Source organism: Protopterus annectens, chromosome 16.part0 (assembly GCF_019279795.1).
Source record: "Protopterus annectens isolate FY-2018-M chromosome 16.part0, PAN1.0, whole genome shotgun sequence".
Taxonomy (NCBI): Eukaryota; Metazoa; Chordata; order Ceratodontiformes; family Protopteridae; genus Protopterus; species Protopterus annectens.
Genome location: NC_056750.1, coordinates 561,417,543 through 561,434,188, shown reverse-complemented (window position 1 = coordinate 561,434,188; position 16,646 = coordinate 561,417,543). Strand labels below are relative to the sequence as shown.

Genomic DNA, 16,646 nt, shown 5'->3' with positions numbered 1-16,646 from the left:
TATAAAAAACTCCTTCAAAAACTAAAACCCTGCTCAAACGCCCCTGACAACCTTCCATCTAACTTCCTCAAACTAGCTGCAGATAGCATTGCACTCCCCATTTGCATATTAATCAACCGGTCTATCCAAGAAATCTATGTACCCCTTCTCTGGAAAAAAGCCTACATTATTTCCTTACATAAAGGGAGCAAGAACACTGATATCCCTAACTTCCACCCCATCTCAAAAATCCTCGAAAAATATATTCACCTTCAACTCTTGCCATACCTCCTAGACAACCACTTACTTACCCCTACACAACACGGATTTAGGCCTGGCCACAGTACAACCACAGCCCTATCCTTTCTTGAAAACATCAACGACCCCCGTGATTCTGGTAATATTGTATCTGCTCTTCTCTTAGACCTTTCTAGGCCTTCGATGCAATATCTCACACTCTTCTTCTTTCTAAGCTCACCCAACTTAATCGCTCCCTCCTGTCTGAATTGGTTTTCTAGTTATCTCTGTGATAGACAGCAGGCCACCTCACCCAACCTTAACAATCAGACTGGTGTCCCACAAGGATCTATCCTGGGACCTCTGCTATTCAACATTTTCATAAATTACTTCCATAAATGCATCCCCTGTGCCAAACTTATCCAATATGCAGATGATTCTACAATTATTTGCTCTGCAGACTCCCTTCCTAAACTGGTTCAATTAACACAATCAGCATTTGACAGCACAGAGATCTGGATGCAAAATAACCACTTAACCCTTAATGCATCCAAAACTAAAATCATGATCTCTACCCCTTCTAAAAACTCCAAAATAGACACAAACACCTTTTCCATAGTTAGCTGTAATAATACCCCCATTGAAATAGTCTCCCATACAAAACTTCTATGTGTCATTATTGATGAACAGTTAAAATTCGACCTTCACCTCCAAGCCAACATTAAGAAAACCGATAAGAAACTAGGAATGTTCTACAAGCACAATCGCTTCCTCACACCATCAACTAAGCTTATCTTCTCTACCACATACCTCCTTCCCTCCCTCGTGTATGGGGCCCCTCTCCTCACCAACCTGCAAGCAATCCTCAAAGGCAAACTAGCATCCTTCTACCATAAGATTGCCAAATTTGCTACTGGCTCCAAATCCCTCTCCCACAACTGTTACTCCTTGGACTCCCTAAGCTGGCTAGAACACCCTCACTACCTATCCTACATTCAACTGTCAACTGCCCACAAACTCATTTTCAACCCTTCTGACTGCCCCTCCCTCTCCTCCATCCTCACTATGCATCTCCCTACCCACACCCTCAGACCTAACAATCAAAACCTCCTTGCTGTACACAAACCATTACATAGCCTAGGTCAACTTCTACTATCCTTCTCCCTTGCATGCAAATGGAACTCACTCCCTCCCCACATCCGTATCACACAAAATCTTCCTTTTTTCAAGGCACTGCTGCACTCATCTCTCCTCTTCATGGGAACGCTCCTGCTCTCACCCCCTCCTAAACACCCCCCCCTTTCACTCCTCCTCTTACTATTACTACCCTACCCTAGCTCAATCATGCTTTATGCCTGCCACATATGGGGTGGGGGGACAAAGGGGGTGAATATGTATATTTCATCTTATGAATCTTCTACTGATGTACTGGTACTGTTTGTGATACTTCCTGCCTGGCATCAACTGTCTGTATCTAAACACATTGTATTATATCCTTGTATTTCTCTTGTATTATCTGTTGCATACATAAACTATTACTGTATTAATTTCTGTATAAACTATCTGTTATTTTTTATTTTTTATTCTTGTGTGTATGTATATACTGTGGAGCTTTTCTCCCCAGACCTCCTTCGAAAAAGGGCCCACCTTGGCCCAATGGACTTTCCCAGTTAACAAACTTCAAATAACTAACTAACTATACAAAATAGTTTACTAACAATACCGCTTTTCTCCCTGGGCCTCTGCTGAAAAAGTGTTTTATGCCCAGTCGGACTCTCCCAGTAAACAAATGTAAAATAAATAATAAACATATATATATATATTTATCGAGAGAGAGAGAGAGATAGAAAGGGGAGTGGTGTATAGAGAAGAAGGTTAGCTTATACAGGAATATATAAAATAAACAATAATAGCAGACCATTAAGAATAAAACAGAGTTTAACTGTGTCATTGCTGAGTTTCTTACACAAACTGTTAAGTAGGAAAACTATCTGTGAAACTATAAAAGGCTATCTTCTCTAGGTTTCAGATAGCATTCTAGAGAAGGTTCATTCACAGGTGTCTAGTGTGAATGCTGACCAAAGGGGATCTATACCGCTTGACTGAAACACCAATTCAGCAAATACCTATTCATCGACCCCTATTCAGTCAATGTCCTTTTATTGAAAGCACATATCAGCAAACTCTTTTCCCAGGGGACTGAGTTAGTTGGCCAACATGTGGAAATGTACACTTTTTCCCCACTATAGTGTAATCTCGAAGTTAGTATATATAATTGGGGGGGGGGCATACCCCCACTTTGGTGCATTTTTTATAGTGTGGTCTATATCACTCTGTATGTTGGCTTACTAAATGAGTGCCCTGAGAAAACATTCTCCGATTTGATCGTTCGATGAAAGGGTAGTTCGCTGAATTGGGGTCGATGAATAGGTATTTGCTAAATTGGCGTTTTGATCATGTGATAAAGACGTAGCCAAAGGTTTTGAATGCAGGCATTATTCCTGAGTAAGAAGGTTTGAACTTACAGTGCTTGTGAAAGAGGTTAAATGAAATAATGTTAAGTAAGAAACTTCCTGTAGCAGCAATGCAAAGCCATTTATTTTTATTTTTCTGTAAAGTGAAGTAATGAATTGCAGTGGTGTGGGACAGGTTGATAAATGTGAGTACATTACTCACAGTATAATACACTATAAATATATTGCTCCTATGTGTCTTGTGTTATATACTAAATTAATTTTGCATTCTGCACTTTGCAAGAACATTCTGTCTTTATTAACCGTTGCACATACTGTGTAACATGTCTGGTTGAATTAGAAAACAGACATTTATATCTTCTATAACAGCTCTAATGCCAGTGTGCAGAAAACCTACTGTATCACTAAATGCAACTATAAACTTAAATATAAATTACATTACAGTATAAAGGAGGAATTAAAAAAACTCAGGGAGGTTAAACACGACTCATACCTCAAACTGTTAGCTTTCCAAAAATAAGGAGGAATATTAGATCATACAGTATATGTCTTGAGATAATTATGCCCTCCTTTCCAGCATGAATGCTTTTAGCATCTTCTGATACCCATCAAACTCAAAAGTATATGGAGAGAAGTTCTCACCTAAAATAGTTCCCCCTCCATGGCTCACAAATACACCATGAGGTGGCCATCAAATGTAAGATGATGCCTCCCTTCACAAACATAATTGGACTTGTTGTTGTGTCTTTCGGCTTTTCCCGGTTAGGGGTCGCCACAGCAGAACTCCGGTCCGCTAATGATTGGCGGTAGATTTTTACGTGCCGAGTTGCCAGCCCTGACGCACAACCTTCAACAAAGGTACGCCCATTGACGCATGTCTCCACACAGAAGATGCTTTAGCTGAGAATCGAACAGGGCAATGTCTTACTGTAAGGTGACAACGCTACCGCAGCACCTTGGGATTTTAAGCTCATTATGAACTCTTTTACGCAAGTCCCAAATAAATAAAACAGAATGCTTATAGGGGTGATGAACAAAGTTAATAACTAAACCCCATATTTGTAATAAAAAAGTAGCATGTCTATTATAAACAATTACCAATATTCAATCATTAGTTAGTGGTAAATGGAAGAGAATTACAGCAGAATTTATTAAGGCCATCAAATAACTGAAGAAGGCATCGAATACAGGTATTTACAGAGGAAGTACAACCAGTAAGTGAATGCTGGTTACATGCATGCTTCAAATAGTGTTTTATAGTGTCAGAGCTGCCTGCTGTGCTTGTGGTCATTTCACTGGTCTGGTTCTGCTATGACAAATTCTACCAAAGGATAAGAATATATGTAGTGTGTGTGTGTGTGTGTGTGTGTGTGTGTGTGTGTGTGTGTGTGTGTGTGTGTGTGTGTGTGTGTGTGTGTGTGTTTTAATACGCTTGTGTTTCATTTCAGTCTTGGATCGCAGTGCAGTTATCTAAGTGAAAATGTGTTTAGAAATTCTACTTTGATAGAGATAATAAGTACTATAAAAAAGTTTGAACACATACTTCTGAGCTGAATGGACACCTTTGTTTGCATCAATAGGCTAGGTAAAATGCATACACACATACAAGCATATTTTAAGGTGTGACAGCACAATACAGCAATATAGCAAAGACACAAAAGATCCAGGGAATTAACAAAAGAAGCATTTGTGACATGCAAAAAAGTACAGTGCTCTTTATGCAGGAGCTTTCCCTAGGTGCATCAGTTATATACTTTTACCTTCTAAATCTGTGTACGCAAGTTCCAACTGATTTTATAAACTCAACCAGTACTTACCAATTCATTACTTACAAAGAGTTTTTTTACTCACAGTTTCAAATCTTATAGAATTATATTACTGCTTTAGAAAACTATAAATATCGATACATATAAAAAGTACATGTCAGCTTTAAACATATTGAATGGTACAAGTCAAACGCATACCTGGGCATACTCCATTAATTCCCTTCGTCCTAAAAATCTGTTGTAAAACTCTGGTAGTCTCCATGGAGCAATGATCTAGGAAAAGACAAAAAAATAAAACTTTACATTTTAACATTATACGTAATGTTTAAATGAAAATATTAGAAACACTTCATTTGCCTGGGAAGACATATCAACAGACTTCAATGAAAAAGAGACTGTCGCTTATGAAATACCCGCTATGTTTACAGAACCATTAGTGCTCCACAGTTATTCAATTCACCTACACTTTCCTGCAAGCTTTTTGAACTTGTTCTGAGGAAATGTTACAAGCCAATTTCTGGTTGGGGGCTCTGAACTGTGATTAAAGGAGCAACATTGCCCTCTGCTGGCATATTTGTATTATGACAATACATACTCACATATATATTTTTTTCCCATTGCTAACAAATCAGCAAGCATAGATGCAGAGTATTATGAAGTTCATAGCAACATCCAGTCTTCTTACATTATCTAAAATTCCTGTAACATTTCTTAAGTGCATCAGTGTTCCTCACTGTTCCATTGTCAGCCCATATGACCTTTGCCTTGACTTAATGTCATCCCAACCCTAACACATGTACTGCTCAATTCATTAATTTGTCTATAAAGCTCAACTATGAAAGTACCCAACATTCTGTCAGTTAGACTTACTTATTTTTCCAGGACACCTACAAAAATATAGTCACAATGATCCTGGAATCATCTCTTTTTAATCTCTACTTAAGCATACCTGTATTCAAAGACAAACTTACAAATGTTACTATTTTTATTTATTTAACTTGAACATACCATTTTTTTCCTATGCCAAGTAAATATAGGCGTATTACCCCTTTATATCTTTCCCTACAGAATTCTACCAACAGCATTTTACTATCTCATGGTGCTTAGTATATAACATGCCTTGGCATTCACTCATTTATTTGTTTTTAGATTACCTACTTAATCCAATGCATGATTGCAGGCGACATGAATCTATTCCGGCACTAATTCAAGACCTGAGGGCGTATGGACATGCACACACGCACATGCACACATGCGTACACACGCACAGAAACAGAAACGCTCACACAAACACTCACTTACAAACACACTCACTAACAAACACAGACACACTCACTAACAAACACAGACACACTCACTAACAAGCTCACAGACACTCCCAGACTTGTACACAGCTTGCATAATTTACAGGTAATTTGGATTGTCAGCAACTCACCTAGGGCACATCTTTGGGATGTGCCATAAAAAACAGAACATCTGTCAGCAACCAATAATGACAGGTGTAGGGCATTCTGACTCTACATGGAAGGCACCCCAGCAATGAACACATGTACAGAACTATGCGGAAGGAAGCAGCAATACTTACCCTCTGGTCCACTGTCCCACCTGTTTACTGTCAGACCTAAATAATGTCCTTACTCCAAAGTGCTAGTTCAGTTTATCCATTTCTTTTCTGAAGAACGGTCTCCCAATGGTTGTATCACTTCAGGTTATGGTTTTGTACCACACTGTTATTAAGTGTATACACATCCTCTCCAAGTGTTGATGCTACTACATTAAAGGTGAATTTTGACTGAGAAATCTTCTCACTTAATAAGCTGCCTATTGATCTAGGTTATAAATGAAAGTTTAGTCAATAACTAATTCTAATCAATACAAAAGGGTCTGTTGCCATGGATATGAACTTTCCCACTGTCTCCATTACCGGCTTAATGGATATGGGCATCAGGAGGCAATGCAGAAATTGCTTCATGTTTACTGACAACTAGCTAATTCTCAAAAAAATTGATGTGAGAGATGTATTTACACAATGTCAATGGAAGCAAAGCTCTCACATAAAAGTACTCCTAATGTCAACATGGTTGTCAGTAGTACACACACTGCACCCATCACACACAATTCAAAGCAGACATATAGACCCACATATACTGAGGCACTTAAATGTAACCTTCCTAAACCTAAAGCCCTCCTAGACAAAGTACATATAACAAATACCCTCAGCAGCCCTAAAAACGCTCTTTCAAAACAACCACCACATCAACACATAGAGCTACACCTCATGGAGCCTCTACCTCTAAGCCCATAAGGCAAACCACCACACAATCCAACATTCTAGTCATTGGAGACTCCATCATGAGACACAATGATGTCCTTTTCACCAGGCTGAGTAAGGAGAAAGTTACGGTCAGTTGGTTATCAGGGGCTAGAATCCGTTACATTATGCAAGCACTCAGGTCACTGGACCACATTTACCAATACGACTCAGTCATAGTCCATGTGGGATTACATGACCTGAGCTGTACCTCCCTAGACTATATGAAGGGAGACATCATGGAGTTCTCGGAATATGTGTCTCAGGCTGGTATGAGACTAGCATTGAGTGGCATTTTACCTTCTCCAAGGATGATGTCACAATATGAACAAAAGAAGATTGACTTTAATAATTGGCTTAGCTTCTGGTGTCATTCTAAGGGGGTGCAATATTTGTCAGCATGGAAGGAGATGGTCAACAGACCATGCTGCTTTGCCAGGTATAGTCTGCACTTCTCTCTTCTAAGCTTTCGAATATTAGCTAAAACACTGCCTTCCCCCATAGTGCCTCTTTTAGGCAATGTTAAATGAAAGCACTTCCGACATAGCAAATCAAAACCAAGAAAATCTAAAGGTATTACTGCTCACTGCTAAGAGTCTAAACAAAAAACTTCATTGCCTAGAAGCTCTCTTTACCCTACAGAATGCCGACTTCTGTGCGGTCAATGAGAAATGGTTTAAAGCCACAGAGGGCACATCAACAGTGGAAGGTTATAATGCCTTCCACACATTTAGGCCAGTTACTTCACAGGCAGGGACCAAAGGTGGAGGTGTCTTTATTTACATCAAAAATAAATATACTTCAAGGCTGGTCAAACAGGACAATGCACTTGAGCTGCTCCATGTTCAAATCACCATAGGCAAAATCCAATACCACTTCCTTGCAAGCTATAGGTCCCCCTCTATGACCCAGGAAACCCATACCATGCATTTAAACGTATTAGAAACACTAACCATCTAATGTGCGGCCACAGTGGTGCAGCGGTTAGCATTATCGCCTCACAGCAAGAGGTTCTCTGGTTCAATCCTCGGCTGGGGTGCCTTCTGTGCAGAGTTTGCATGTCCTCCCTGTGGTTGTGTGGGTTTCCTCCCACATCCTAAAGACATGCTGTAGGCGGATTGGACACACTAAATTTGTCCAAGGTGTGAGTGCATGTGTGTGTGTGTGCCTTCTGTGGAAGGTTGGGCGCCGGGCTGGCAACTCAACACCATAAAACTGTACTGCCAATCATGAGCAGACAGGTGATCCACTGTGGTGACCCCTAACCGGGAAAAGCCGAAAGAAGAAGAAGAAGCGAAACACTAACCATCTAATCCACTACTGTATTCATGGGTGACTTTAATTACCCCATTATTAACTGGGAATCCTATACGACATGAAAGGCACAGGCACAGATTCCTGGATTTTGTAAACAAATTCCCTGGACCAGACAGTCAATACACTAACCAGAAGTGGAACCATACTGGAACTGCCTGCCCTGCGCTAGCCAATCTAGTCACACCTTGCACACCAAATAGATCCCTACGACCAGAAGACAAAAATCTCTTAGCTATCTCAAAACCCACAAGAAAACCAGGTCACTCTCTGTATTCATACTCTGTCTATACTTTGGAATTCACTACCTCTAGCTACCAATTCTATGCCTGGCCTACCCAACTTCAAAGCCTCTTTAAAAATCATCTCAAAAATACATGGCTCTTCTCCTGCATAAAGTCTGCCTAATGCTCAGGTCTTCCTCTTCTTCCACACTAGCCTCATCGTCCTCTTCTGTCACATTTCAATTCCTCACAGACTGCAAGATCCTAGGGCTCTTCTAACTCCTCTGTTTCTATACCACATCCTTAAGCTACTGCTCAGGCTGTATTACTTCTATTCTTCTTCACTCTCTCACTGTCCTTCTCCATCACTAACTTTCTGGCTGCTATTTTCCTAACTGAAACTGACATTCTATTTTGCATGTACTAAACAGTCACTCTCACACATTGTACTACCTACGTACTATTTGTTGGACACTGTCTACATCATGTATGGTTGAGAGTGACTATCATAGTCTGTAATGTTTTAACTCTATAGAATTTTCTAGATGTGTACTAATATACTGCAGCATCTTGTAACATAGTTTGTTCTTTCAACTTATTCTTGTATAGTATTTCTAATATAATTTGTATTGTATTGGATTATACTGTATTTGTATTGCACTGTATGGGGAGCTTTTCTCCCCGGGCCTCTGCTGAAAACGGGTTCTGTAGACCCAGTCAGACCACCCTGGTAAACAAATGCCAAATAAATAAATAATGAATAAATAAATCTGGTCCTCACTAATATGGGAGATTGCTGCACACCCCCTACTGTAATGCCTTCTCTGGTAAGATCAGACCACAAAATGGTCTCTTTCGAAGTAAAAATAAAACCTGGACTCCCAGCTAAACCTGGAATATTCAGGAACAATTCTAAGGCTAACCTCCTGCTATTGAGTGAGATCCTGGCAAAATTTCAAGCCCCCATAAACCCTGAGAATACTGCTGCCTATGCAGAACTATTCACAGAAACCCTGTAAAAGCATGTTAATAGCTGCATACAGACAGCTGTACCCACCAGGAAGAAGTACAGAACTAACTCAAAAAACAAGCCACACTGGTGGAATCATAACATCAGTAAAGCTGTATAACAGGAGGAAGAAAATCACGGCAAAAATTAGGAGGTGCAGCACCCAGCAGGATAAAAGCACTCTCAAACTAAACAAACAACTTGGAGGACAAATAAAGTCGGCCAAAGCCAAATTTGAGGTAGGTTTGGCCTCTCAGGCCATGGACAACCACAAAGCATTCTTTAGCCATGTCCACAACCTCAAAGGCAATACGCAATTGTGTATAGAGCTCATTGTAAATGGAGCCACCTATACTGAACCAGAACATATAGCAAACCTCCTAACTGACAAATTCAGCTCTAACTTTGCCCCTTTCTCTCCATCAGCCTTTCGTCAGGAAATAACATCAAATATAATTCCCCCTACTATCACAAAGGAACAGGTCCTTAATGCTCTAAGACCAAGAACACTGCATCAATGGGCCCAGACAATATCACAGGATGCCTTCTAAACAGAATGAAACATGACCTATCAGGGCCTCTGGAATTGCTATTTAACTATAGCCTCCAAACAGGATTCATGCCTCATGAATGGAGAAAGGCAACAGTCATCCATCTGGACAAAGGTGGGCCATCTACAGACCCTAGAAACCACAGACCCACAAGTCTCACTAGTCTTATGTGTAAAGCCATGGAAATAATTATCATGGAGATGATCAATAGCGATATAGTAAACCTCCAGACACTGGACTCAACCCAGTTTGGTTTCGTCAAGGGCAGATCATGCCTACTCAACCTGGTGGACTTCTTTGAAAAGGTCACCAAAGCAATGGATGAGGGCAAAATCATTCACACTAGCTACCTTGACCTGGCCAAGGCATTTGACACATTACCCCACTTGGGCATTGTTAAACTCAAGAGGTTAGGTACAAACCAATATGTCACCCAATGGACAGCCAACTGGCTGACAGACAGGACCCAAGAAGTTAAAATTGGGGAGTCCACCTCTACAAAGAGGCCAGTCACACATGGAGGCCATCAGGGATCAGTCCTTGGACAATTCCTTTTTGGCATTTACTTCTCAAAAGTCAAAGCCAATATCAGTGGTCTCTGGCTGACTAAATTTGCAGATGACTGCAAATTAGGAGATGTCATGGATTCTTACACTGGCACAAATGTTCTCCAGGAGGGGCTAACACAAACAACTGGTGTCAGAGCCATGAACTAAAACTAAATGCCAGGAAATGCATAATAGTATCCTTTGGGAAGTCATCCATCCCTGGTAATTATCATATTGCCAACACACCCCTTAGAGTTGACCAAGTAGTCAGGGACTTGGGGACACACACAGATAATAATCTAATCTTTGACCATCATGAGTCCACAGTGGTGAGGAAATCATTCTGTGTTGCGCAACTTATAAACAAACGTATAGCATCTAAGTCCAAGGAAGTCATTGTTTCACTGTAATTGGCATTCATCACGTCTATCATTGAGGACAATGCCCTTTTTGGTATGTACCTAACCAGGCATATGCAACAATTGGAATGTCCACAGAGTTTCCTTGCTAAAAGAATACAGGGAGTAAGTAAAATGTCCTATGCAGACCACCTCAAGGCCCTATCCCTGTATTCTGTCTCCTACAGGCTTTTGAGGGGATATCTATGCCTGGCATAGACAGCATTGTCAGATCCCACTCTGACAGACTTCCTGCATATCCACAAAATATATAGCGCCAGAATTACCCGTGCTAAAGACTTGAACCTTGCCTGTGACATAAATAAGACCTGCTGGAGAGATAGGTACGTATCCCAGAGACTACCCCATCTACGGAACGGGCTCCCCATCCATGTGAAGCAGAGTTCCTCCCTAACCCAATTCAAGTGCAACTTGGAGAATTGTCTGGGAAACCAGAAATTCATCCCTGGTTTGGCACCTACGTCTGTAATGGACACAGGTAACCTGTAAATGGTCCATCTCCCAGTCCCTGCTCACAGTTATCAAGGGTATCAGAACTCAAAGATTTGGGATGCATAGCTAGGCTTAAAAAGGCCCTTGTGGCCGTTAGCCTAGTAAACACCTATGAACCTATTAACCTATAAAGATAAACATCTCCACTAAATAACTTACACTGATGTCAGTCCTGCACACTGGGATACAGATTACAAACAGCACTCAGCGTGACAGTGTTAGTCTGAAAAAATGCATCTAGTTGGTATTGCAACAAAGCCAACGGCACTGATGACAAAGGCTGCATTCCATTATCACTCTCTACAGACACTCAAACTCCTTTCCAGCTTCACATTTTCCATTCCTTGATCAATTCATTTTTATATTTATTTATTTTATTTTTATTTTATTTTATTTTATTTTACATTTGTTGACCGGGCTAGTCTAGCTGGATATATGTCCATTTTCAGTGGAGGCCCGGGGAGATAAGCTCCAAAATTAAAAATTATAATGAAAATAAATTAAATCCCATTAAAGAAATACATGTAAAGTAACCAGATAAATTAAGACATTCTAACTAGTGACATAGTTATAAGATATAAACATGCAGTAGTTAGAAAATAAATGACAAAAATATTGTAACACGAGTCATACATGTAGAATACTATCATAATGTACAGGGAGTAGGGATACAGGAAAGTAAGAAGATGGCAGTTATGTAAGTACACCCTTTTTTTTGTTATTATTATTATAAATAGATAGTAAGAAGGAGATATGGATCAGTGGATGCAAAAATGAAATAGATTTAGGGTTCTAAAGATGAGAAGTTTAGTCAGGGGTCAAGAAATAAAGTTAGTCAGGATTAGTACAGGGGCACAGCCATTGTGTTTTAAGGTAGAGCTTGAGTTTCTTTTTAAAGAGAGATTTTGAGGGAATAGTAGAAAGTTCAGAGGGAAGCAGGTTCCAATCTTTTCCAGCAGTGTTGAGAAAAGGGAATCTCCGGCCTTGTTGTTTGCTTTGTTAGTATCTACAAGAAGTTTGTGTGCAGATCTTAGGGACTTTAGGTTATGGTAGGGGTGAATAAGAGTAGATAGTATAGGTGTTTTGTCAGGTTGATAAAGAATTTGATGGGCTATGCCTAGTTGATTAATTTTTAGTTGTTGCTGATTTGCTAATTTGTTATCATTATTCTATGCATCTCTTTTTGCTATACTCCATTTGACTGCTATCCTCCATTTGAAGCCTTTCAGACATCCCTCTCAGTTACTGGCCATTCTCATGGGAATATATTGGCATATTCAATATAAGCCATGAGGTGGAAACTTCTATTGAAGGGAGCAGTGTTTTGCCCAGTATAAAAACACAAATTGTCCCAACTTCCAACACAAATAAATGGAAATAAAACACTGAGCCATAACAATTACATCCATAGTAACATATACTTGTTATATTACTCGCTAAAAGGTCCTAATGTTATATGCTTATGTTTGCTGTATCTTCTTTAAAGGGCATCTATCATCATCCCAGGAGTTGGTGTACAAGTTTTTGGTTATACTCCTGCCCCTTCCTGAATGTTACTTCAGTCTTAGTTTCTTATAGTACTGTACGGGCACCTGTTCCTGCTTAGTTTTCTCTTGCCCATTGAACAAATCCAGAAGCACCATCTTTCACACCTTCAGCAAACAAACAAAAAAATATTGCTGCTAACAATACTTCTCAGCTTTGGAAACCACAACATTTGAACACATTTAGATTGACAGGTGATTTGACCAATGTATTATGGTCTGTCACATCATATTTGTTCTGGTATTTCACAACATTTGAATACATTTAGATTGACAGGTGATTTGACCAATGTATTACTGTCTGTCGCATCATATTTGTACTGGTACTTGAGCACAAGATACATGGCTGACATATGCTGCTTTGCTTACCTAATGGTAATGCTACTACTGTCATCTGACAAATGAGCATGGACTGCCATAGTTTACAATAACTGGTAGACAAATGTACTAATGTCTGCACCAACAGGTGGACACTGTGATAATGTGCCTCCAGGAAGTCTAATCCTAAGGATTTAAGTGACTGCTGGATGTTAAGTGTATCATAGAAATAAGAAAAAGTGAAAATATGCTCAGACATATTCACCACAAATCAATTCCACAGTTCTTCACACACACGCACACACATAAGTGAAAGTGAAAAACACAACTCATCAACTTGGCTATTTATTACTGAGCAGTAACAGATGTGCATATGGAGATTTGTGACATGTATACATCAGATAGCAGCACAGTGAAAATTGAGTCCAGCTTTGATAGGGAAGGGTCCTACACTGCTGCTTGGGGATATGCTAGCAGTAAGAAGAGATATTGGCAAATGTACAGATTTAAGACCTAAAGATGGATACAAACTCTGAGCCAGCAACTGCTATGAAGCTAACAGTTATTAGATATACACCAAAGTAGGACAATGGATCCATGCACTGACTGAGGGCAGCAGCTTGGTGTTACAGTCTGGTCAGAAATGCCTGTTGTGCAAGTGCACAGAAATGATAGCTGCACTCTGACATGCCTGAAAGAGAATAGTGGGTGCCACAGGGTGTGTAGTATGGGTGTGTGTTGAGTTTTCCCCACATTTGGTTGAGTTACAACTCAATAATTTACACTTTTATGAATTCTGAATTTCAAAAATAGTAACTCAAAAACCATAAATAAAAAATACAAAAATCTTTTTTGCAAAGGATCAAACTCTTGACACCCCCGCCTAGTGGACTTGCTTGCCCCAATATATATACCAGTTCCACAGTTGCATTGCTGTTGAGCAAAGAGGAAACCCCCACTGAAAGTGTTTCACCGGTTCAGACAACCTAACCGCAGTTAAACAAATCTTCTGTTGTTTTCATTAAAACACCTTTATTAAATTATCACTTAAGACATAGGCAAATATACATTAACAGAAAAGAAAACAAACCATACTAACATTTTTTTTTCATTTTGATAATTTCCCATTATCACCAGTCCAATATTACATAAATTACATACATTACTGAATTCCTGCCTTCCCTTAGACTTCAATCCTCCTTCTGAACATTATTCTCCATGTATTGTTCCCACAGTTTCCATTTATTTATATGTAATTTGCACATTTTTTTCTAAAGATCCCTCTTCCAGTTCTTTTATCTTTTATAATATTCAATACTTCAAAGACTAGAAAATGGAAATCAAAGTCTAAACCAACTGCAATTTTTTTTTTGGCAGCCAACATAATTAAACTTAATAAGGCCTTACTACATCTAAGCAATTGTAATGCTGTGGTGGTGCAGCGGTTAGCGTTGTCGCCTCACAGCAAGAGGTTCTCCCATTCGATTCTCGGCTGGAGCGCCTTCTGTGTGGAGTCTGCATGTCATCCTTGCAGTCGAGTGACGTTAAAGACATGCAGGTAGGTGCATGCGTGAATGGGCGTGCCTTCTTTGAAGGTTGGGCGTCGAGCTGGAAACTCGGCACCGTAAAAATTAACTGCCAATCATTAGCGGACGGGAGTTCCGCTGTGGCGACCCCTAACCAGGAAAAGCCGAAAGACTTTTACTACATCTATGCAATTCACAACCTGTGTCACAGCTGAAAAGAATAATTTCCTTAATTACAACCATTTACTCACCCAATATTTCTGACAAACTACTCTGTAGGGAATTTTTAAAATTTGACAACTCATTACACTCCCAAACATATGTTCCCAGTTGCCTCTTTCCGCCCTAACACACCTCCAAAATTTGCTATCTATCTAAGGGAAACTTCTTTGAAGACTGCATGGCATATTAAAATACCTATGCAGATACTTCCAAGCAAAGATACGAAACCTTCTAGACCTTGTTACATACTCGGAAGCCATATATGCCCTCCCACTGATCTCTTGTAAACTGCTTTGCTTCTTCCAGTTCTGTTCCCAATCTTTTCTGTTTCCAATTGATTCTAATTATCCCTTAGTTAACAGCAACTTCTGTTCTAGATTCAACTAAAAAGTCTACCAGAGAAGCCTTCACTTAAGATTCCCATATCTCTTGCCTATATCAATCCCTGGCAGGGAAGACAGTCTCTAGACTGCAGGCCAGTGGCTTCTTTGCCTCATCCCACCGTATTACCTTTTCCTCTCTAGTTACTTGCTTCCAATACCCCGGCTCCTTTGCTAATTTTCTCCAGTAAATTCCAGGCTCTTTTGCCTATTTTCTGTACACCTTCTCAATGTCACCTCTACTGGCAAACTATCTTTTTTCCATTCTCATGTTGGCTTAGTTCTAATTGACGGATAGGCAAGTACTAGGCCTTGTGGGTCATTTTAAGCTTATCCAATTTCCTTTTTTGTGTTTAAAATAACCTATTCCCATTTGAATATAGATTGTCCTTATCCATTCCATGGTCAATAATTATATATTACCCCTAATGAGAATAAATGGGAACATACTATAGATAATTTGGACCATTGCCTGGGATAAAGCAAATTAGTAGTAATGGGGGGGGGGTGTCCTGGGGTACATTTTCTATTTCCCACCCATAGATCTAAGTTGTGCTTAAATATGTGCAGGGATGAACTTTGTTTTGTGTGGCTGGGGAGTCTGTTCCTGTGAAATATACCTGTCTTTCCAAAGTGCTCAAATGATGTTGCAGAAGAGGTTTAGCTCCCTAGACTGAGTATTTCTGATGCCATTTGACTTGCTGATGTACAGTAAATCCATCAGTAATAGGTCAGAGGATGCCTTGCATGCCAGACACAGGTCACCTCTTAGCAGTCTGTAGGATACCAAGTATAGTGACAGGGCTTTGAATCAGTCCAGTAGAACATGTTCATTAGGCCTTGTATCCTTTTAGTAAGTTATCTCTGTGGGCATTCCAGTTGTTGCATGTGATGGGACAGTTCTTAGAATACTTTCTGCTATTTTATGGATAAAATATTCTGTATGTTTTTGGTTATTATTCTCCTTAAGAATCTGCATCCTAAATCCCACTCACTCATTATTTCTTGAACACTCCTTCATCCACTCTTCATCATCTCTCTCCATTTTGAATTATAACCTTCTGCTTGTGTTATGTATATCCGCCTTAACCATGTAGCTCTAAAATATCCCTTCTAATCAGGTAATACCACTTTGTTCTATTGGAAGGATTAACCTATCCAACTTGCATAGCCAGCTTTAGGCACCAGTGAACCCTGTGGTCGCTGGGGGCCCCTTGTTCCTGGGGGGCCCCCAACCACAGCAAGTGCTTACCTTGACATTTTGTAACATGTCTGTCAAACCAACAAAAGCTACTACATCAATCTTGTACACTTAATAAACCAGGTGGTTAA

At 39.8% G+C, this 16,646-nt stretch overlaps 1 protein-coding gene across 1 annotated transcript in view; it reads right to left on the bottom strand.

The window, feature by feature from the left end:
• Positions 1 to 16,646, bottom strand: part of ASS1 (argininosuccinate synthase 1) — a 681,159-nt gene that overhangs the window by 466,952 nt on the left and 197,561 nt on the right. The window contains exon 7 of the mRNA XM_044057968.1: positions 4,655 to 4,729. Coding sequence (XP_043913903.1) covers positions 4,655 to 4,729 — 75 coding nt within the window. The remainder of the gene's footprint in view (positions 1 to 4,654; positions 4,730 to 16,646) is intronic.